The sequence below is a fragment of the Gadus chalcogrammus genome, chromosome 14 (assembly GCF_026213295.1).
Source record: "Gadus chalcogrammus isolate NIFS_2021 chromosome 14, NIFS_Gcha_1.0, whole genome shotgun sequence".
Taxonomy (NCBI): Eukaryota; Metazoa; Chordata; class Actinopteri; order Gadiformes; family Gadidae; genus Gadus; species Gadus chalcogrammus.
Genome location: NC_079425.1, coordinates 16,089,272 through 16,111,412, shown reverse-complemented (window position 1 = coordinate 16,111,412; position 22,141 = coordinate 16,089,272). Strand labels below are relative to the sequence as shown.

The window sequence follows — 22,141 nt, the reverse complement described above, 5'->3', positions numbered from 1 at the left end:
GCCTTCAAGTTGGCTGAATGAGCTCTGCCTTGTATGATTAATAATTATGTGTCTTAAGTGTGATGTTAAATAGAGATATCTCTGAATCAAGTGTGGATTGCCTTTGGACATGGACTATGGCCATTCTTATTGGTTGTTCAAGAACTTATGTGCCCATAATGTAATACTTAATGTTTACTTTTTCAGAGAAAATGTTGTTTGGGTTGATCAATAACATCAATAAATACAAATTGTAAAATCCCAAATATGGCCATATTCTGTGACGCATTTGTTGATGTATTCCATGTTATATTTCTGCCTGAATTCTGCAGTTTGTAGATTTGTGGCAAGTCCCCCTCTGACCAAAAAGCAACAATTCTCAACTCCCTTGTTCCTCTGTCTTGCAGTGGAAAAAAGATGAATGGGTCCTTGGACAATCCGGACCAGCCAGACATGGACGCCATCAAGATGTTTGTGGGCCAAATTCCACGTTCCTGGTCCGAGGACCAGCTCCGGGAGCTGTTTGAGTCCTACGGAGCTGTGTACGAGATCAATGTTCTCCGAGACCGCAGCCAGAACCCCCCACAGAGCAAAGGTGAATGCTTGTTAGCGTCTCCAAGCCTTTCGTTCAGGAGAAGAGATGGATTATCAGATAGGTGGGGTCCTAATGCATCAAGTATGTATGTCTCTGCAATACCAAAGCCCCCAAACCATGACAAACAATAAATTAAGAGTTATAGTCACAACCCTGTGTTGATCAACTGTAGAGCATGGCCTTAACACCCCACAGTTAGCAGTTGAACATTTTGGCATGCTAAAAATGTATGCAGAGGTATTGCATAGATTCTTCGGCTAAAGGCATGCAGCCAAGCAGGGATATATATTTTAAGGATATTTTTTGTGTTTGAAAATGCAGAGCTATAACCCCTCTACTCTATCCCGTCCACCACAGGGTGCTGTTTCATAACATATTACACACGCAAATCTGCCTTGGAAGCACAAAATGCACTACACAACATGAAGATCCTGCCAGGGGTAAGTGTTACTTTCCTGATGTTAGGTGTGTGTGTTGCAGCTCAGTTTCAACGGCATAAAAGGTATATGGCGGCATAAAAGGCGGCATGTGCCACCCTTAGCCATACCTATTTTTCGTACTCCTCCGTTGGAGAATCAAGCAGGTCCGAAAGGGTGCCGAAAAGTTTGAGCTACACACGCCGTCTGCTGATTGGTCGACCGAAGCATATCTTCCGTGTGACGGGGATAAAAAACAACATACACATTTCTGGACAACGGCAAAAGCATAGTTTATTGAAGAAAAAGCATAGTTTATTGAAGAAAATGCAGATACGCAATGCTTCCGTATCTGCTGCGGCTATCGCCATCCAGATTAAACCCACCCTACCATAAGGGTACTGTCCGCGGTGGAAATGTGTGCCGTCCCTAACTGTTCCGCACCTAACCGTACCGCACCTACAAACACACACAGTGAGAACATTAAGAATCACAATTGTATCACACACACACACAGCGAGAATTTACAGAACTACTTATGCAAACTGTGCAACCTGGTTAGAATTGATCGGAGCACACCCAACTAGTGTGTCGGAGGGCTAATGGCGTCTCCTCTCGTCAAAAAATAGCTACTTGATTCTGTTAACGTTAATTTCATCTACTATGGTGAAATGCAACTTCAACAAGATCTGACTCTGGAACAGAGCTGGACCTTGTGCAAGAAAACTCTCAAATAAGGAACTTTGGGTATAAAAGCATTGATGTCTCATAGGAAGTCAGAAAAACTGAAAAAAGCTCTAACAAGCCACCGGCAAACGCCTTACCTTTACCCAATATTGTTCTAGATTCACATCTGGGTAATCGAAGTCCGGTTTCAGTGTGACACATACTGCACTAGTGCACTAACTCCCACTCCTGCAACTCCGTAATGTCAACGAAGCTATGTTTCCCGATCGTTTGCATGTGGCGGGCACAAGCATGTTTGCTAGCTGCAGACAATTGTTAGTGCACTAACTGCCGAGATTGAAGTCATGTACAAACGGGGTTCCAAACCTTTTTCGTTCCAAGGACCGGCAAATTCATAAAAATAATTGGAGGACCGTTAGTCAATTTGAATGCCTTAATCTTAAGATGCATCATTGTTAAACAAAGGATGTGGCTGTTTTTCAAGATTTACAATTAAAGCAACGGCAATGAAATGCTTGAGTCTCAGGCTCCCTTAAACAATGCAATAATATAAAATAATACAATGTATAAGTGAATCATAAGAAAAGTGACCTGAGACTTAAATAAACACAAAAGTAGTGCCAAGACAGTGCATTAATAGTGCTTAATTTACAGTGGTTTGGGTGCATATTATGAAATAGGTGGCAACAAAGGCATTTTTTTTATGAATTTAATATATAAACCAATATTTAAACTTTCAGAACAATTCACAATGTTTCCCTTTTCCAATACAAATAAGCATATTTCAAAAGAAACTCGCACAGCACTTACTTTCTGGACAGCAGGTGGCAGTAATGGCAAATTGTATGAAAATACCAGCCCATTTCAACTTTTAATTCCTGCCAGAACCACTAAAATTACAATTATTTCAACAGCAACTCCAGTAAGAACCATTTTTAACAGTCAGACAATTTCAGAACTAATATAGCAAATCAGATTTCAGCCCATTATTTTCAAAAGTATACAATTCGAGATTGAGCTTTATAAATCTAAGACCAAACCACACCAAAGAATACCAGACCAGACGACCAATAACAAATGTTTGAATGTGAGCATTAACTGTTTATTGTTATAACTCAATATTTATATTTATTAAGACAAGCTGTTCTTCCTGGGCTTCCATTAAAACATATATGCATTCAAAGCAATGCACGCAAGTTCCAGGAAATGATAAAACAAATAAGGGCATCTTAAAAATATAAATGAAAATCAACCAACAGTCTATCAGTCTATCGAGTCCCCTGGCATTGCTTGGCAGCCACAAGAACATCCTACTGCATGATGGTTGAAAATGAGATGCGCAGGGTATTCCTCACAACCTGCCTCACACAGATATGAGTTCGGGAACAGGAGTAGGGTCTTCAGTGCAAGGGTACTGATCTCAGTGTATATGTCGATGCTGTGATCCAGAAGGATGTCAGTGGTGTTGAATAGAAGGAGGTTTTCAGGCCTCATTCATTCCTGAGTTCTAGCAGCTGGTCCTCTTGTCTTGAGAGCTGGTGTCTAAATTAATCGCTAAATTAGTTGATTAATCGAAAAAATTATCGCTGGATTAATTGTTAATCGAAAAATAACCCTTTAGGACAGCTCTACCTCACACTATAACTCAAATAGACGCGTATTCAGGGAATTCAGAATTTCCGAAAAATACAAAGAAATAAAATAACAAAAGTTTTTTTTTATTGTTATTAAAATAAAAACATGTTACCAAAATACCAATGGAAATACCAATGGAAATAGCTTAACCTTGAGAACATTAAAATGGGGTCTAAATAAGTTTTGCTTTTCCTGTAATATTTTTGTTTCAATATCATCAGCCTGTTTAGTATCCATACACGAGTACAAGCTAAACTGACAGCAAGATATAAGCGCTAGAATTATGATTGGTTAAAAAAAACTGCGAACGTGGCTCCAAACGGGAACTATTTGGAGGTGCAGACAGGAGTATATTCCGAGCAGAACTGTAAAAACTGACAGTGAACAGAGCACAGGTGGTATGCGGTGATGTTCTGAGAAATGAATCCGATAAAACCATCGTATCTCGAACGTCATCTTACAACCAAACACCCAGTGCAAAAAGATAAACCAGTTGAATTTTCCTAGGAGAACGTGTCGGATTGAAGCAGTCAATTAAATAGATTCAATAGTCAGGAATAACATCATTACGCACCGCTTCTCGTTCCGACAGCAGCAGCAGTTCCGTGAATATTACTCGGTGACAGCCGAAGCGAACAACTGGATGAGAACCTCATTCAGCATCGAAACCTCTGAAATGCCAGAGGAGAGTTTAACTGAATTGTAATGCGACAAAACATTGAAGTCTGCTTTCAGAAGAAAGTCATTGTTTACTTTTGGAAACGGCAACACAGCAAATACCCGGCGCTTTCGGACAACGCTGTGTGTCTGAGACTGAAGCTGACCTCCATTGATCCAGACATCGAAGGACTGCGTTCACAGAGGCAGGCGCACCCTCCTCCTCCCACCCTCCTTATGGAAGTTCAGTTATCAACGTGCTGGCACCCTTTTAATCCTATTTATATTTAGCCTTACTTTTTTCCTTTTTTTTTTTTTTTTTTTTTTTTCGTATACAGTTATTCTTAATGTTCTCATTTGGTGTGTGTGTGTGTCAGTTCCAGTAGAACCACTTTGTTCAGCTGACAAGTTAACAATAAATAATATTCTTAATAAAAAATGTGCCTCCTGTGAGCTGTACGCAAGGCAAGGCAAATTTATTTATGGAGAACTTTTCATACACAAGGTAGACTCAAAGTGCTTCACGTATAAACATTTTTATGCAATAAAATAAAATAATAGATAAGTAAAGGAACATGCAAAAAATGTGTCAGCATTTTAGAAAGTGCAATGTATTTAAGATCAGATCAACAGTCTCTGTTACCCACGTCAGGAATCCAATCCGACCTAAAGGCCTTTCTCTCTGGTATCAGATCACATTGCGCAAAACTTTAACTTGGGCGAACAAGGGGGTGGAGACGTTCCTCTGCATTCTTGGGGAGGAAGACGTGCAGGGGGAGCTTGATTTATTGTTTTGATGTCACAATGTTTAAGTAGCTGCCGCGGCGATCGACATCCGGCCTACCATAAGGGTACTGTCGGCGGTGGAAACGCAACCTTGGAACTGAGCTAGGCTATACCGCCCCCTCACTACCAGACTGAGGCGAACCGAACCGCACCCTCCGGTGGAAATGCGCCATTAGAGGTTTTTTTGCGAAACCTGTAAGGAGACCATTGCAGTAATCAAGCTTACTTGTGCTAAAGGCATGTATACGTTTTTGTAAGTCTTCGGTGGACATGAGCCCTCTAAGTCTTGCTACATTTTTAAGGTGATACTATGCAGATTTTGTAACCGATTTGTTGTGACTGTCGAAATGAAAATCTGAATCCATGATAACCCCTAGAATTCTGGCTTTGATTGAGGTTTTCAGGGACAGAGAGTGATGGTGTTGGGTTTCTTTAAGCCTTTCCGTTTTAGCACCAAATACAATTACATCTCGGTTTTGTCCTGATTTAGTTGGAAGGAAATTTCGGCACATCCAGTCTTTCATTTGCTCAATGCACTGGCACAGCAGATCTATGTATGGGCCAATACTCATTTGGTGATAGCGATACATAGATTTGCGTGTCATCAGCATAGCAATGATGGTCAATATTGTTATTTTGCATGATTTGCCCTAGTGGGAGCATGTAGATGTTGAATAATGAGGGGGACTCCAGATCGTACCTTGTTGGACTCCAAATGGTGACTGGTTTTTGTTCCATTTCTGTCCGCACCGTCCGTCCGGACGTATCTCGGGGCTCAAGGGTGCACGGGTGGCCGACGCATGCGCAGCTCGCCTCCATAGGGACTGGTTATTGTTCCGTCTCTGTCCGCACCGTCCGTCCGGACGCATCTCGGGGCTCAGGGGTGCATGGGTGGCCGACGCATGCACAGCTCGCCTCTCTGGCAACGGGTTCATGGTCGGTCTCTGTTTGCACCGTTTGTCCGGACGAATCTCGGGGCTCAGGGGTGCATGGGTGGCAGGCGCGTTCGTGGACTCTTGAAGTGGCAGGAACCGGTTCTTCAGCGGCAGGGTTAACTTCAGCTTTAGCTTTGGTTAGCTTAGCATTTGGCGTCAGGTGAACTTGCTGATTCACTTTGGTATGTTGTTTGGGCTTAGCGCCGACTTTGTGCCAGTGAGACGCAGCTGGAACAGTCTCTTGTCCAGCTTCGGGAAGGATACAGTGTAGCTTTGATCATCTTGTTGTGTATTTGTCTGAGTTAGCTCAGCAAACTCACCCATCGGCACTGTAAAGCCGCTGCCTGGCGCAGTTTGGTGCAGTCTGTTCATTTCCCAGCCTCCGTGCCTAAGGCTTTTGCTGCGGTCTGATCCGGGAGTCATAAAAAGTGCCAAATGTAATGTTGAATCGAGCGCTGGAGGTCGACAGAAACTAACTATATATTGTTATGTATTATGTCATGAAATATAATAAAGTAAGTAGATCTGAACTGCTGCCTCTTAGGTATAGTTGCAGCTGAATATGGCCGCAGGCTTATGCTACTGTATTTTGTTATGTTCTTCTTTTAAATGGGAATACATTTATTTACTTTGCTCGTAATTCTGGGACTTCGGTTTTTCCTTCATATCCTTTCTACTTTTTTTTGCCAGTAGAGTGGTGAAATAGGTCTTAAATTGCATTCATAATGGTCTTTCAAAGTCTTAAATTTAACTTTTGGAAACCTGCAGAAACCCTGTGCAATTGAGAACATTTGGAATAACATTTGTATACCAACAGCAACAAATGTTTGAAAACTCTTAGGCTGAATGCAAATATTATTCAAAGTTGGCCAGCATATTTACAACTGAACTTCCATAAGCCTAATCAGAAGGATGCGCCTGCCTCTGCGAACACATTCCTGCAATGTCTGGATCAATCAAGGTCAGCTTCAGACTCGGGTCTGGCTCAGCATCAATCCTGCATCTGTATTACGTTTTATCGCACAGATATGTGGTCACAAAAGGAATGAGAACGCGCACAGCTTTGTCTGAAAGTGCAGGGTATTCATTGTGTTGCTGTATCCAAATTATATTCTGTAAAATTTCTCACAAACCAGTAGTGAAGTCTTTGTTCATTTCAGAGGTTTCGATGCTAAACAAGTTTCTTATCCAGTTGTTTGCTTCGGCCGTCGCTGGGAAATATTTGTGGACCTCTTCTCTGAGTGAGACGATGTGCGCATGATGTTGTTCCTGACTATTGAATCGTTTACTTGGATTCCCTCAATCTTTCACTTTTACTGCTTTGTCTTTCAGCACTAGGTGTTTGGTTGTAAAATGCTGTTTGAGATGCTATGGTTTCATGGGTTCATTGCTAAGAACATCGCCACATACCATACACTGCGGCCTGGGGTCTTCCTCCTAGCAGGTACTGTTGAGACTTCATTGGTGCAACCTATGTATTTGAATTAAAGTGGAAATAGTCATAAATAAAGAGAAAATAATCATTTTATTGTGTATTTTTCTTATTTTAGGATATTAAAGTTCTGAACACTTAAAGGAAGGAAAGGCAATGTTTTGTTCAATCATTGAAAAGTACTTTGTATCCTTTCTTTAAATGTAATGTTGGTTTATGGTTTTCATAAACAGGGCAATAAACATGTAAAACCATAAACGTAATTGAGAAGAAAATAATTGTAAATCTAACCTTCAGTGCCTAATCCATACTCAAACCAAAAAACACAACTAATAAATGACTGATCATTGTGAACCACACCGCCACCCACCCTGTTTGGAGGACGCCGAACAGACAAAATATAAACAAACGGAAAAAAGGGCCAACAGGTGGATGCTGGATGCCGGATGCCAGCCTAATCTCTTCTCAATTAAACAAAACACATTTGCATCACAATACTTTTGTCTTATACAAAACAGCAAAAAATATCTTTGTTAGCAGCAAAGCTGATAAATAAAGCAAAATAGTATTTGTGCTGAACAAATTTTTTGCCTAAAATGACAACTGCACAGGTAAAAAAAACACATTTGGATCACAGAACTTTTGTCTTCGACAAATAGGGCCATGGTTTTTAGCAAAACTTTTCGTAGATCAAAATAGTCAATGCGACAAGTCATATCTCAAATTGTATGGTTTACTTTGGGCACAAAAATAGGGCATATAATGCAAACTTAAACAAAATTGCTTGCTTTTTAGCTCAACTCTTACCAGACACTCTGCACCTTGTCTATTCTAAGCTTAATGTCCCTTGCAATGGCCACTTTCAGTACTGAAACCAGATGCTGTTCTTTGATCTGTGGGATGTCTTGTTCAGGTTCATTACTGAAAACATCTGTTCACACGAACATAGAAATGACGTGTGCAGAGTTAGGGCGAAGCTGTGGCATTGATTCAGGGAGTAAAGGTGCAAACTCAGCAGCCCCAACTGACTGGTAGTGGGTCTTCAGAGCAACGTTACATTGCAATTCAATGACTTCAATTGCTCAGGTGTGGTGTAAACAATCAATTGCAAATGGATTTGCGAACAGATCAAGGTTGAATTTCTGTGCAGCCAAATCAGCAAATATCCTTCTGAATTACACTTTGATTGTGTTTAGTTTGTCAGCATACAATTCGGTCGGGAATGGGTTGGTGACTATCTCACTGACTGGCAAGTAGGAAAGTGAGCCAAGTTGCCTTGGCGCATATGCCCCTCCCATAGAAGCAGTTTCATTTGAAACTCCTTCACTGCGTCTCGCATTTCAGTGATCAGCTGCTTTCGACCATGCTCTACATTGAGGTGCTCCGTTACGTCACACATAAAACCGAAGTCGTTCAGCCACTTTTCATTCTCAAGCTCTGGGATGACCATTTGTTCGCTTTCCATGAAACGAGTGATCTCAACGCGGGAATCATAAAATCTTCAACACTTTCCCCAGACTCAACCAGCGTACCTTCATCCTCGTACAGTTTTCCTCCTCTAAAAGTGCCCTAAATTGCCGGTGATTCAAGCCCTGTGAACAAAGTTCACAGTTCACAGTTTTGGTTACAACTCTCATTACAAATCCCATGCCCAACACCTTACCACCGAGGGCCTCCTGGTGGCAAGGTGTTTTCATGGGCAACCCACACACACTACATGTGTGTAGGCGTTATTCGGTAGCCTGGTAATGTGTATAGGCCTACGTACGGTAGGAATATTCATACCGGTTTAAATAATAAATGTTATAGTATTTCCCATCTTTGCTGAGCAAGAGTTTTGTTCGACAGTTCAGTGATTGAAACAAATAAAGCCTGGGTTATTGAAGTTTTAAGGTAGGCCTACCACTGTCATGCGCCTACCCGATGTCAAGTGGACCGGGTTGAATTCACTGCGGCTCTGTCTTCTTATATCCATCTTATCAAATATATTTTATTACTGTCCTTCTCAACACTCTGATCTCACTAAGAGGATAGCAGCACGAAATCAAGGGATATTTAGAATAGAAAAAAATGTGTGATTAATCACGATTATATATTTTAATCACTTGACAGCACTAATATGTGTATATATATATATATATATATATATATATATATATTAGAGCTGTCAGTTAAACGCGTTATTAACGGCGTTAACGCAAACCAATTTTAACGGCGTTAAATTTTTTATCGCACGATTAACGCAATTATTATGTATTTTTTTCTTTGGCTCAAAACAAAGAAGCAGTAGCCTGACTGCTATGTTCAAATTACATTTGTTCAAAGCAGTCGTTTAATTGCACTATAGGCTCTTTTTTTGTATCGTCCTGTTTTGATCAGTATATGCCAATGTTGTTATCAATAAAAAATCATTTGCACAAGGCAAGCCGATGCACTTCACCATGTTGATAAGAGAATTAAAATGAGAAGAATTATGGGACAAAAAAATCAAGGGATATTTAGCATAGAAAAATAATTTGTGATTAATTGCGATTAATCGTGAGTTAACTATGACATTAATGCGATTAATCGCGATTAAATATTTTAATCGCTTGACAGCTCTAATATATATATATATATATATATACACGTGTGTGTGTGTATGTATGTATGTATGCGGGTATGTATATATACTGTATATGTGTGTTTGTGTATGTATGTATACACACACATGCATATGTGTGTTTTGTATTTGTTTTTTTATGGCATGGGGAAAAAATGGAAGGTAAATCTATCTATTTAGAACATGTATTTTTATTTGTTTATTCATAGACTTGATCGCTGGCATACACAATCAACAAATAGCAATATTTCCCTCCTTCTTATGAAATCCAATTGGCTTCCAAACGTTTGATTTCAGATTAGATGGTGCACTGAAAATCGTTTCACCATTTTCTGACATCTTCGCACACATCTCACAACTCCGGTTGTTGACGGCTCGCGAGACACGGAGACGCGCTCGCAAACATACACAAACACACACGGATCCGCCCACTTCCTTAAATTCCATTTTTCAGATCCGTATGGAAACGGAATGTAGTGAGTAGACAACGCTGTCTCGGGCTGAAGCTTCACTAAACCGATTCGCAACATTTAAAAACGGTGCATTAACCTATTCTAAATCGTATCGATTTAGACACATCTGTGTTAATCCAGCCGGATACCGATTCGTGTCGGTGAATCGTTACACCCCAAATACGTATACATTATCACACATACGTGCTTGCCAGGAGCATAGAGGACACCTCCCTCAACACGTGTTAAAGTTTTGTTTATGGCTCATTCCATGACGGCCCAGTATCCAGTACAGTAATTGTGTGTGCGTGTGTGTGTGTGTGAGAATAACAAAGACCTTCCCCTGCCAGAAGCATAGTTGCGACTACACCCGTGATTCGCTTGAAATGGTCCTAGTTAGGTATTCACAGAGCGTCTGTGGATACCTTGTTACAATACCATTGTTATTGTCGGACTTGCTTATTATTATCATGGATTGGTAATGCCTATGTCTCTGGTTTGTCGCCAAAATCCGTTATAGAGCCCAGGGGGGGCTATTCTGAAACTTGGTGTTCATGCCTTATTTTGCATGCTGAACATTTTTGGAATTGGGGCCCATATTGTCCGTCAAGAAATATTTTGCAATACAGTGAAAATTTCGAGAAAAAAACGAATCATAGCTTCAAATGACACACAGTTTGGATGAGCATGTTCTTTGGACTTGCCTGAATAAAAATCTTTGGAAAGGTTTTGATGGTGTAAAAAATAGTTAATCGTGGATTCTTGTTTTGATGCCTGTTGAAATATAATTTTGTTTAAGTTTGCTTCAGACGTCAGAGTAGCAGCTCCCATTGATTAGAGTGGGAGAGTTTCCTCATAGCTTGACACTACACGATGCAACGCAACACAGCGCTTAGATACTTGGTGTAGGGGGTAATGTATTTTACTGTAATTCAAACTACGTCCTTATCTGGGCTGTAAAGTTAACAGAAATCATGATGTTGAGAGACCTTGTAAAACTTTTATAACGATAGGTAGCACATTTTTGGATTAAAATGTTTTTTGAGTGTCCATTTCTGAGAGCTTCTTTGTGTCACCTTGTCCAGATGCACCACCCAATCCAAATGAAGCCCGCCGACAGTGAGAAAAACAATGGTGAGAGCTCGGTTGTCTTTCTTCAGTATAACCATTATCCTTTAATGAGTAGCTTTTTAATAAAGGGCAAAAATATTTCTTCAGTAAAATAATGCACAGCAGAGCTGATGTTGAGATTGGTGAGCTTTGATTGAGCTATTTCTTTAGTATAAGAAATGGCCTACACTTCTGTCAGTTATTAATTAGTGTAAAGCGCTTTCAGAATATCTGAATATTCGAGTTGACTCTGCCTGTTTCTGTATGAACCAATCTCTACCCTCATTGGTTTTTGGTTGTGTAGTTTCATAATCTTGCTGAAGTCAACTATTTATTTGTTTCCCATTGTCTAATTGCTTTATCCCTGCGTTCATTTCAGCCGTGGAAGACCGAAAGCTGTTCATAGGAATGATCTCCAAGAAGTGTAACGAGAACGACATCAGGCTGATGTTCTCTCCCTACGGCCAGATCGAGGAGTGCAGAATACTGCGCGGCCCAGATGGACTCAGTCGTGGTGAGGCAGATCCAGTTCATTTCACTTTTAATACCTTCTGCTTTCTAGGGATGTTGAAAGGCGTTTGATGTCATTTAGGCTGAAACGCTAGCCAGAAATAGATATGTTTGGACCTCAAATCAAAGCAGTGTTGGGTATTTGACCAAGTCTTTATTAATACCTGCCGCTTACTGTTGCTTGGAGAATATTGTGAAAGTGAAAGCCCAACCCACCACATATACTCAAAAATGTTTAAATAGTTCCGTCTTTGCAGAGGTCCTCCATTTAACGTGGATGTCTTCCCATACATATAGTTTGTTGATTTGCTACATCCCTACACATTGTATGGGACTCAGAAATACATTGTTGTACCCATGCAATCTTCCACAGACCAGCACCAGCTACTTAGTGTAATTTTGTAAATATCAAGTTATAGTAAATCTTTGAATGTTTTTTTTCTTTGTTTCCTGGCCATTTTATTGGATGCTTTTGTTTGTGGCCTATATTTTCTATGAAATGTGCCGCACATTGGAATGTCTTATCAGTCTGAAATAGGTATGGTGTCTTTTCCCTACAGGTTGTGCATTTGTGACGTTCACTGCTAGACAAATGGCCCTGTCAGCCATCAAGACAATGCACCAGTCACAGACAATGGAGGTGAGAACATTACTATTATAGAGGTTATGTCTGTTGCCATGTACTCCAGTGTATTGAGTCTTTTGTATATGTAGTGGCTGTAATGATTTCCTCATCTCAAAGGCCAATCTTATTGGGGAATAGGTCCATCCAATTGTCTAATTCTATTAATTGTTGGGTTGCAAGTGGGCCTGGGCAAAGATTAAAAGTTTTAATCGCGATTAATCACACTTTTTAAAATATTTTAAATCCACTCCATTTGAAGTTAAATGAGAGTATCAAATGGAATGGCACATTGTCATTCATACCAAATGTTCTGAATAAGCAAAAACTAGGCCAAGTGATCTTGAATGAGTTTTATTGACTCACTCAGTGTGGGTTGAATATGAAATTTACAGAACCCCAAAGATTTGGGAATTTTAAACAGGCTGTCATTTACTGCAATTGTAATCAGCCAGTGAGTGTGTTTGCATGCAGAGTGATTATCGGATAAAGAAACGAAAAAAAAATGCATGTAAACACCTTTACCCGATCTACTTCGGACCGAAATTGGTACATGAACGGACAAGCGAGATCGGATAAGAACACCTAGATGACTCGATCATAGTCCGGTGTCTACCTGCATGTAAACCCGCGTCAGATCTTGCGTTGTGCGTATGCTCGAGATCTTGCGGCCTGGGGACGTGACCCGGAAGTAGAAGAAGACGGTAGTCGTGTTGTTGTCGCCATAGACATATAAACAATTCTTATTCTTTATAAATATAGATATTTAATTATTTCTTTATATGTTTATGGTTGTTGCCGTCGGAAAACGAGAAACTGCAATTTATTTAAAAGGGGTCGCAGAAGATGGAGGAAGCCGGTGTCATGCCATTACCCCCTATAAAGTGAAACCCCCTATCATCATCAGCATGCATTCAGTACACACTACGCTTCAATTTAACCCAAGGCTGAATTAAAAGTACATGTTTTCCTAAACGTTGGTCATCAATGAGGTTGTAAAGTAGTAACTTCGGGCACATCCGTCAAAATAAACGTTTGTTTCTTCTGTGTATACGGTCCTTATTCATTCATTGCGCCACGACCAAACTGACGGGGATATTCTCTGATATTATGTATCTTAAAGACTGCGTCAGGTTTATTAAGAAGCTTATTAAGAAGCTTTATTTGTCACCGTTAAATAGTGTATTTACGGTACACAAAGAAATTAAGGTGCACATCTCGTTCAGTGCTCCGACTCTCTGGTACTTCCACAACAAAGACTCGTAGTGGGGTTATCTCGGCCATGGTGGAGAAGGAATTGGGGGGAAAGGAATTTTGACTTTGACTCTGAAGTCAAGATTGAAACGCTACATGGAGAAGATGCTCCATTGTTGAGACCACTCGGTCGTATGCGGACTCCTCCGGCTGGACTCCTCCCGCTGCTCCGCCGCCGAAGGAGTCAGCAAACGACAGAGAGGTAGGAAGAATGTAGCGTCTGAGAAATGACATGGACCCGAAGTGAACTGACAGCTGTCTACTGAAAACATCATTCTCGAATGCTGCCTGTGTTTGTTGTTGCTGGGACGTAGATGTCAACCGGAGGTGGCTCTATAACCACTTGTTGAAAGGGGCCACCTAGGGTTGCGGATTCAGCCATGCTCCGGCCATTATCCGATCTCTTAAAGGCCATGTATATTCGGACAGTTGACACCATCCATTCGAGTAGCAAAATTGGTGTAATCCGATCTAGCTGTCCCATGTAAGCGCACTGACTTACTGCAAGTGTAATTTAATGTAAAGTAGGTGGAACTAAAAATAAAAATGATTTCTGATATGAATGTTGACATTTTGTGGGCAAAACCTTTCAAAAGCAAAGAAAAAAGATGTGTTTGTGAGTCAATTTGTATTAATCACGTTAAATAAGATTGCCTTAATGCGTAATTAACGTATTAACTTGCCCAGCCCTGGTTGCAAGACACACCAAATACAAAATCGAAACCGCAACCTCCAATCTAGTAGTCTCTTTTCTAGTTGTCTGATGTTACAGCCGCACCGGAAATTTTCAGCAGCTTTTTGCTGTTGTTGAGCAAGCGAGAAAATACCCAATACAATAGACTAATGTTTTATTCATTGATGACATTTTCAATAGAGCCCAACTGATATATCAATTAGGCGTGACATTTTCCTGTCAAAGATATATCGGTAGCATATGTTCATAGTATATGTTTGCTGAGATGAAAACTTTAGAAAAGGTGTCAGTTTATAGATTTGATCACCTCTTTATAAACCCTTCATTATTTCACAGTATTTTTAAAAGTGTGTTCAATATGTGGCCGGAGCTCCGTGGCCGCAGCTCCGTGGCCGGTTACTCTGAGCTGCAGGGAGTGATCTAAATGGTGCCACATTGTTACAACTTTTGCATTACTTAGAACCAAATTATTGTTTTGCGTTATCTGTGTGGGCATTTAACAAGGTTACATTGTGTAATTTGAAACTTTAAAAAATCTGTTTCTACCATTCAATGATCCCTGCCCGTTTTCTCCCTCCACTATTAGGGCTGTTCTTCGCCCATTGTGGTGAAGTTTGCAGACACACAGAAGGACAAGGAGCAGAAGCGAATGGCCCAGCAGCTCCAGCAACAGATGCAGCAGCTCAACGCTGCCTCCATGTGGGGCAACCTCACTGGACTCAACAGCCTGGGGCCACAGTACCTGGCAGTGAGTTAACACATATTGCATAAAGCATCAAGTAGATGCAGGCTGTTTGCATAACATGTATCAAGCTTGCATTCTTATTGCATCTTGAAGTATAACCCTAGTCTATTGTGGTAATTGGGGCTAAAAACAGGCACAATATGTGTGCGCTTCTGTTTGAGTAAAGTGATACATATGTTCATGTACTGAACTGCTAATATGCCTCAATCTAGTCAACAATTATTGCTTGTGCATCATGACCTCACCATGGTTCTCCTTTATTTCCCCCTCCTTTGTCTAAAATCTCCTGCCAGATTGCATGTTAATAAATGTCATACTGCATCCCTCTGTCTTTGTTCAGGAAATGTCCCTTTTGGTTTTACCCTTTGCAATGCCTCTGTGCCTGTCTCTTCTTTTACCCCGTCCTACTGGCTAGCAAAAGTACTGACCAGTGCATTCTCTGTGTTTGGTTCAAATGTCTAGCTTTACTTACAGCTGCTGCAGCAGTCAGCCTCTGCAGGGAACGCACTCAACAATCTGCACCCTATGTCAGGTATGTTGAGGACGGAAACATTCTGCTCTGAGAGCGGCCTATGTTCTCGGCACCACTTGGTTCCTCAAGAGATGAGGAAGTTTATTCAAGAATTTGTCGTCTGAAATTTAACCTTGTGATTAAATATATGTCGTAGGCAGTTGATTGGTGCCGGGATCTTTTAAAAAACCTTCTTGCAACCCAGAGGTTGAGATATGGGCCGTTGAAAAAAATTATATAAAAAAGGGCGGTATATAAAGAATTCATATCATAACGAAAATAAATACCGTTATTCGGTGTGAACCGGTACACCGCCCAGCACTAACGCAAGTTGACGCCGCAACACCATGGGGGCGAGCCAGGGGGTGTTTTTTGAATTGCTCTTAGTAAATTCAATTAGGAGTCATAGATTTAAGACTGCCCCTTATTTTTAGGAGTTCCTCCTAAATTCGCCAAATATGAGCTCCTTTTAGCACCAATATTCATTGTGAATATGACCCCAGTTCTCGGGTGTGCCCCTTACAATGAGTAGCCTCTTTAGCGATATTAAAACGTGACAAAATGCTTTGTTGAGACGAAAAAGTGGTTCGCGATATCATCTTTTTTTTTTCTGACTTATGGACAGAAATTTGCACTTAAAAATGTATAGACTAATGCCGCTTTTCCACCGACAGTACCAGCTTAACTTGCCACGACTTGGTTTGGTTCCAGGCACGTCTTGTGTCCATCTATAAAACTACTCTTCAACTCTTCAACTAGGTTGCATGGGTCGTATAGAAGGAATGCATGAAACTGCGCATGCTTATCCACGAGACACATAAACAGACCTCTGTCATGGTCCATGGCGTGTTCTTCCGCACTGATCATGCAGTGTTCAATAATCTATCATTATTGTTGACGGGACGCTGATGCTAGTATTTAAAGAGTGTGGTGTTGTACCGAAAATGGAATCCTCGTCTGAAATCGCACCCCCTCTCCGCGTGAACGCGCTTTCTCTTATTTCGTCTTTCTATCATGCATACATGTATGACTTGTAAACTAGTACGTATTTTAGTGCCCTCGTAGTTCATCATCGTTAATGGGATATTTTACGTTGTGGGTCGCCTATAAAATGTAACATCGCTTTCGGTGACAAGCTGCTCATCTTGTGATGATATGATATAAAAACTGCTATAAGCTATAAACCCTCTTTTCGTCACAAGTAGAAATCATACATATCGCTTTCTGTGATAAGTGTCTCATCTTGTGACGATATGATATAAACACTGCTTTAACGCAGAAAGGTTATTACAGTGATACGGTGGTATCAGACTGAGGTGAGACTAAAAAAGTACCAGGTACCAGAATTGAGCTGGTACTGTCGGTGGAAAAGCGGCATAAGAAAAACCTTTTCTTTATTGCCCTTTAGGACAAGATGATTAGTCTCTATACCATGTTACAATAACGCATCTTGTTTACAATTTCCTAAAAAAATTGAAATATAGAGCAAATGGCATTGTTTTGCATATTTTGTGTCTTTAAAATAAACTACAATATTTTTTCAGTCATACATTTTCTTCATTCAAGTTTTGTTCGAAATATTGTTATAATATCGAATCGTAACCCCAATATCGTGTATCGAATCGTGAGCTGAGTGATTTGTCACACCCCTAGCCTCTTTCACATGTAGAGGTAGTTCAAATGTGTCCAAAATGGCAAAAAAAAATTTTGCCCACTTTTCAAAAATCTGTAAGAAAATTTAAGTCACCAGTTGTAACTAGATAATCAAAGTATGTGGCTCAAGGGTATTTGAAGGATGGAAAATAACCAAATAACATACGTTTCCCCTGAAAAACATTCACCTCTTTTTCCAGATATACATACATCAAAAAAGTTAGTTGGGAGGAGCTGTCTATCAGAACGGTTGCACTGTTATTTTTTCTAGCAGTTCTAGCCATTAATTTCTAGCCAGTTAAAAAGATAAAATCCAGTTTAGAAGCGGGAATAAAAACACTAATGAAAAATGATATGTTTTAAGAGACCTAATGTTAAGTAGACCCATCCTGATGGTGTTATTTATAGGCTTTTGGAGGGAATAGGTATGAGATTTGTCAGATTAACAGTGTCTACAGCAGGAATTAAAATGTTGCCATGTTTTGACGTAGGCAACCTTGGATTCAGCAGATTATGCAGAACTTCCTTAGTAGTGTGTCTACGGCTGAACCATTTTTTATCTAAGTAATGATCAGGACTACTATCAGTAATGAGGGGGGGGCTGTTTGGGTGATATCAGTCTGTGGTCAAGACGTGGCTCGGGTGGGCTGGGCATAATAGACATAGATGCAAGGTTGATACCACCATTTTCCAGTTTCTTCAAATCATCTTAAAAATCATAAAGAGAGTAGACAGTGGAGCTGGAGTTGTTGTTTTGGGAAGAGATGGACACAACTACTACTTTAGCTACTACCCCTACTACTACTTCAGTTACTACTACTACTTTCACTACTACTCCTTCAGCTGCTACTACTACTACCTCTACTTCAGCTACTACTACTTCTTCAGCTACTATTACCACTTCAGATACTATTACTACTACTCCTCAGGTCGGGTAGTATTTGTTTCCAACCATTGCATTTGATTTAAATGGTGTGCATTTTTAAATGTTTACTCCATTTAGACTCCGTTCAAATACCTTCACTTGCTTTAAGCCATTTAACATTTCTTTACGTCTTAAACTATGTGGCTTAACTAAAACATATTTTCAACCTCACTTTGCACTACATTATTCACAGAATTTTCTGCAGGAAATGCATATTCTAGTTGTTATTAGGTATTCACAGAGTATCTGTGGATACCTCACGTTATTCTAGGGATTATTATTCAGAATTGGTCACCCGTATAGCTCATCCCCTGATTGCCGAAAAGTTTTCAAATTTGTCTACAACTTTTGTATTCCCCGTAAGCAGGTCACTGCTCTAACTTGTGGTTTCAGTTAAACGCACGGCTTGGCTGCCCTGAAGAATGAACAATTCGGAAACTTTGTGTACAAGCCTTGTCTGCTTGCAGAACCATTTTGCCATTGGGAACCATAATGTCCGTCAGGATAGATTTTGCATTAAAGAGATAAAATCTCGAAATAATTAAAAAATTTTCTCTTCCGAGCCATAGCTTTAAATGAAAAAACAGTTTTCCCTGCTGGTAGCATAGTTCTAGGAGTAATGAGTACACCAGTGATTCGCTTGAAAAGGGCGATATGTGAGTGCCAGTGAATAGCTCTGGGGCTGCTTGCACAACATTTCTGGTTATTCTGCCTCAATTTCAGGTGTGCGTTTATGAGGTCCCAAAACCAAACCAATGTCATAACATTGTGCATGTACACCAGTACAGAATTTGCTACACATGCTGCTTCGAATGTCCTGATTGAAAGTTTTTTTTGTTCTTTAATTCAGTTAAAAACTGGAATTATGCACGAATATATTATGTTATGCAAATGAGACGGCATTATTAAATCCCAAATCCAGTTTAATCAATATCAAAGGGATCTAAAATGAAATGGGCATATCGAGGAAATTCCCTTTAGATAATTAGGAAGTGTTTGTGTCGATAGCTCTAAAAATTAGTATTTACATTTAAGAATACCACTTTTTTGAGAATGTTATTATCTAGAATTTATATTTAACTATGATCTATTTAATTTACTAACGCTCTAAGCAGCTTATGATAGGCTAAATAATTAAAACTACGGCCAATATTTATTTATTAAATCAGTTATTATAATAATTTGCATTGGGAACCAACTCAGTTGCCTGGGACCCACTCAAATGACCACCTGTGGGTCCCGGGGAATCACTACTTTGAAAACCTCAACATCACTGGCACAGTATTATTTGTTGTCTATCTCACATGTGAGATAAACAAGTATGTGAGATTTTTTACTGCAGTATCGGGAATCGTGACATTTCACTAGCATTGGTATCGACTACAACATTTTTGGTGTAGTGACAAAACGAATTCAAATGATACCAAATTTCGTGCACATAACTAATTATCCTTGCAATCATTACCATGTAAAAATTATGAAAAATTGTCGATACGACGAGTTGGCTCAGGCAACCACATGTATTTCTTCCAAAAATGCGTTCTGAGAATGCACATCACGTCAATTTTTACATATACATTACCTTGAGTCATTTTGCAGCACTTTCACAAAGTGGCAGAGAACAATTAAGGTTTAAATCAAGATGTAGGTAACTGCATTTTTTTTTACCGTGCCTCAAACTAGTTTGAATATATTCATGTGGTTGTGCTTGCATCTCCTTAGGTCTGAACGCCATGCAGAACTTGGCAGCACTAGCAGCAGCAGCAGCGGCAAGTGCCACACAGGCCACATCCTCAGGCTCGAGCGCCATGACAACATCCAGCAGCCCACTCAGTATGCTCACCAGTTCAGGTACACAGATGCACAAGGCGCCAAGAAGCATGTCTCTAGTAGTCGGGTTCAAACATTTGGCAAACAATTGTTTCAACCTCCACTGTGGCTGTATATCGGTAGATAACACTGGTGGTCATTATGCCCAACCCCTGATCCCTTCCCTAACCACCATTCCCTAACTCCCACCCTCCCCCTCCTCACTCCCAACCTCTTATCACCTCACTACCACCCTCAATCCCCTCACCACCACCCTTCCCATCACCTCACTACTATCTCGACCATCCCCTCACTACCACCCCTTCCATTCCTTCACCACCACCCCTAACATCACCTCCACCCTCCATTGCATCACTCCCATCCCTTAACTACCACCTTCCATCCCCTCGCCCCCCCTCACCATCCCCTCGCTCCCCCTTACCATCCCCTCACTCCCACCCTCCATCCACGCTCTTCCCTCCCATGTCTCACTACCACACTCCATCGAACCCACTTTCCCATTTCCTCCTCCCCCACCATCCCCTAATTCCAACCCTCCCATCCCTTTACCCCCATCCTCCGTCTGCTACTCTTTCTGACTTTGCCAGCAGGCTCCTCTCCCACCTCAAGCAACAACTCATCAGTAAACCCCATGGCTTCTCTAGGAGCCCTCCAGTCATTGGCTGCAGGCGCCGGAGCTGGCCTCAACATGAGCTCACTTGCAGGTGCGGATGTTATGTTGCGGTGTACCTGGGATATTAGAATAACTTTTTTATTGAAATACTATTTTGTCTTCACCATTCTCTACCAGTTTGCCAGACTTGGCAAAAATACATATTAATCTTAAGCAAAAGTATTTGTAAAATATTGGGCATTCCATCCAACCATTATGTCTGTCAATCAGCTGACTTGTTAATGGTTTGATAGAATGCATAACTGTGTAGTTGGTGCTTTATACTCTCTGCTGGCTCCCGGCTCTATACTAATCAGCTACCTTTGTAACCACCACACTTTAGGCATGGCTGCCCTCAATGGTAGCCTGGGCAGTGGGAACCTGTCAAATGGCTCGGGGAACACCATGGAGGCTCTGAGCCAGGCCTACTCTGGCATCCAGCAGTACGCCGCCGCCGCACTGCCCAGCCTCTACAACCAGAGCCTGTTGTCCCAGCAGAGTGTGTCGGCGGCAGGGAGCCAGAAAGAAGGTATAGGGTCCTGAAGGGGAGGAACGCCAGCCGGGGGAGAAGCATGGGGAGGCGTTGTTAGTTACATGTCGTCCAGAGTATGAGCAGCTGCATGATCAGGAAAAGGTTAAGTTAATAAAGAGTGGTTACGGGCATGAGAGAAAAAAGGGAAGCATGTTCTATATTAGAAACGATGTTGGAGTATATATGATGTACTTTATTCGTCCCAGATAGCACATTTTGGGTATTGGGTTGGTTTGTAAGGCAAACATTGACTTGCATTACAGTGCATCGTGTGGGGTTAATTTGAGGCCATTTTCACTTTAGGATATGGAAGTAAGTAACAACTTTACCAGTGTGTGTGTTTTTAAAGTAATATGCTACAGTGGGTGTTATTCTCTATCAGCCAGATAAACTAGAATCTGCATTGTGTCTTGTTTTAAACCTGCTGCATCAGCCAGTGACGGTCGCAGTACGGGTAAGAACACTAACTTTTTCCTCTCAGACACTAGCAGATAATCATGAGAACATTGTTCACTTTATAAGAAGCAGATGTCTTGTCTGAGTCTCTCGTTACCTGTTTGCCCTCAACTACTGACGCTATGTTTCCTACACTGATTGCATCATACAGTGTTGAATAAGTGCCATGCTCATGATACTTCAATGTATATGCATATATGCTACAATGATTGTTAAAATTCTGAATATTTTTGTAACATTGAAATTGGTTAATTCGTCGATAGGTCCTGAAGGAGCAAACCTGTTCATCTACCACCTTCCCCAGGAGTTTGGAGACCAAGACCTTCTTCAGATGTTCATGCCGTTTGGGAACGTAATCTCCGCTAAGGTCTTCATTGACAAGCAGACCAACCTCAGCAAGTGTTTTGGTTAGTGACCCATTGTCCTCATCCGCACACAACACAATCTTAGAAGATTACAAGCTGATGATAA

The 22,141-nt window shown here is 40.8% G+C and overlaps 1 protein-coding gene across 13 annotated transcripts in view; it reads left to right on the top strand.

Annotated features, from left to right (window-relative positions):
- Positions 1 to 22,141, top strand: part of celf1 (cugbp, Elav-like family member 1) — a 36,274-nt gene that overhangs the window by 5,769 nt on the left and 8,364 nt on the right. For 4 of the 13 annotated variants that reach the window (XM_056607537.1, XM_056607538.1, XM_056607540.1 and 1 more), the window contains exons 3-13: positions 387 to 574; positions 932 to 1,014; positions 11,262 to 11,310; positions 11,666 to 11,800; positions 12,357 to 12,436; positions 14,953 to 15,114; positions 15,574 to 15,643; positions 19,923 to 20,051; positions 20,618 to 20,734; positions 21,026 to 21,211; positions 21,934 to 22,077. In XM_056607537.1, coding sequence (XP_056463512.1) covers positions 387 to 574; positions 932 to 1,014; positions 11,262 to 11,310; positions 11,666 to 11,800; positions 12,357 to 12,436; positions 14,953 to 15,114; positions 15,574 to 15,643; positions 19,923 to 20,051; positions 20,618 to 20,734; positions 21,026 to 21,211; positions 21,934 to 22,077 — 1,343 coding nt within the window. Of the gene's footprint in view, positions 1 to 386; positions 575 to 931; positions 1,015 to 11,261; positions 11,311 to 11,665; positions 11,801 to 12,356; positions 12,437 to 14,952; positions 15,115 to 15,573; positions 15,644 to 19,922; positions 20,052 to 20,617; positions 20,735 to 21,025; positions 21,212 to 21,647; positions 22,078 to 22,141 lie in introns of those variants that run through there. The other 9 variants (XM_056607542.1, XM_056607541.1, XM_056607543.1 and 6 more) reach the window with 7 other exon arrangements.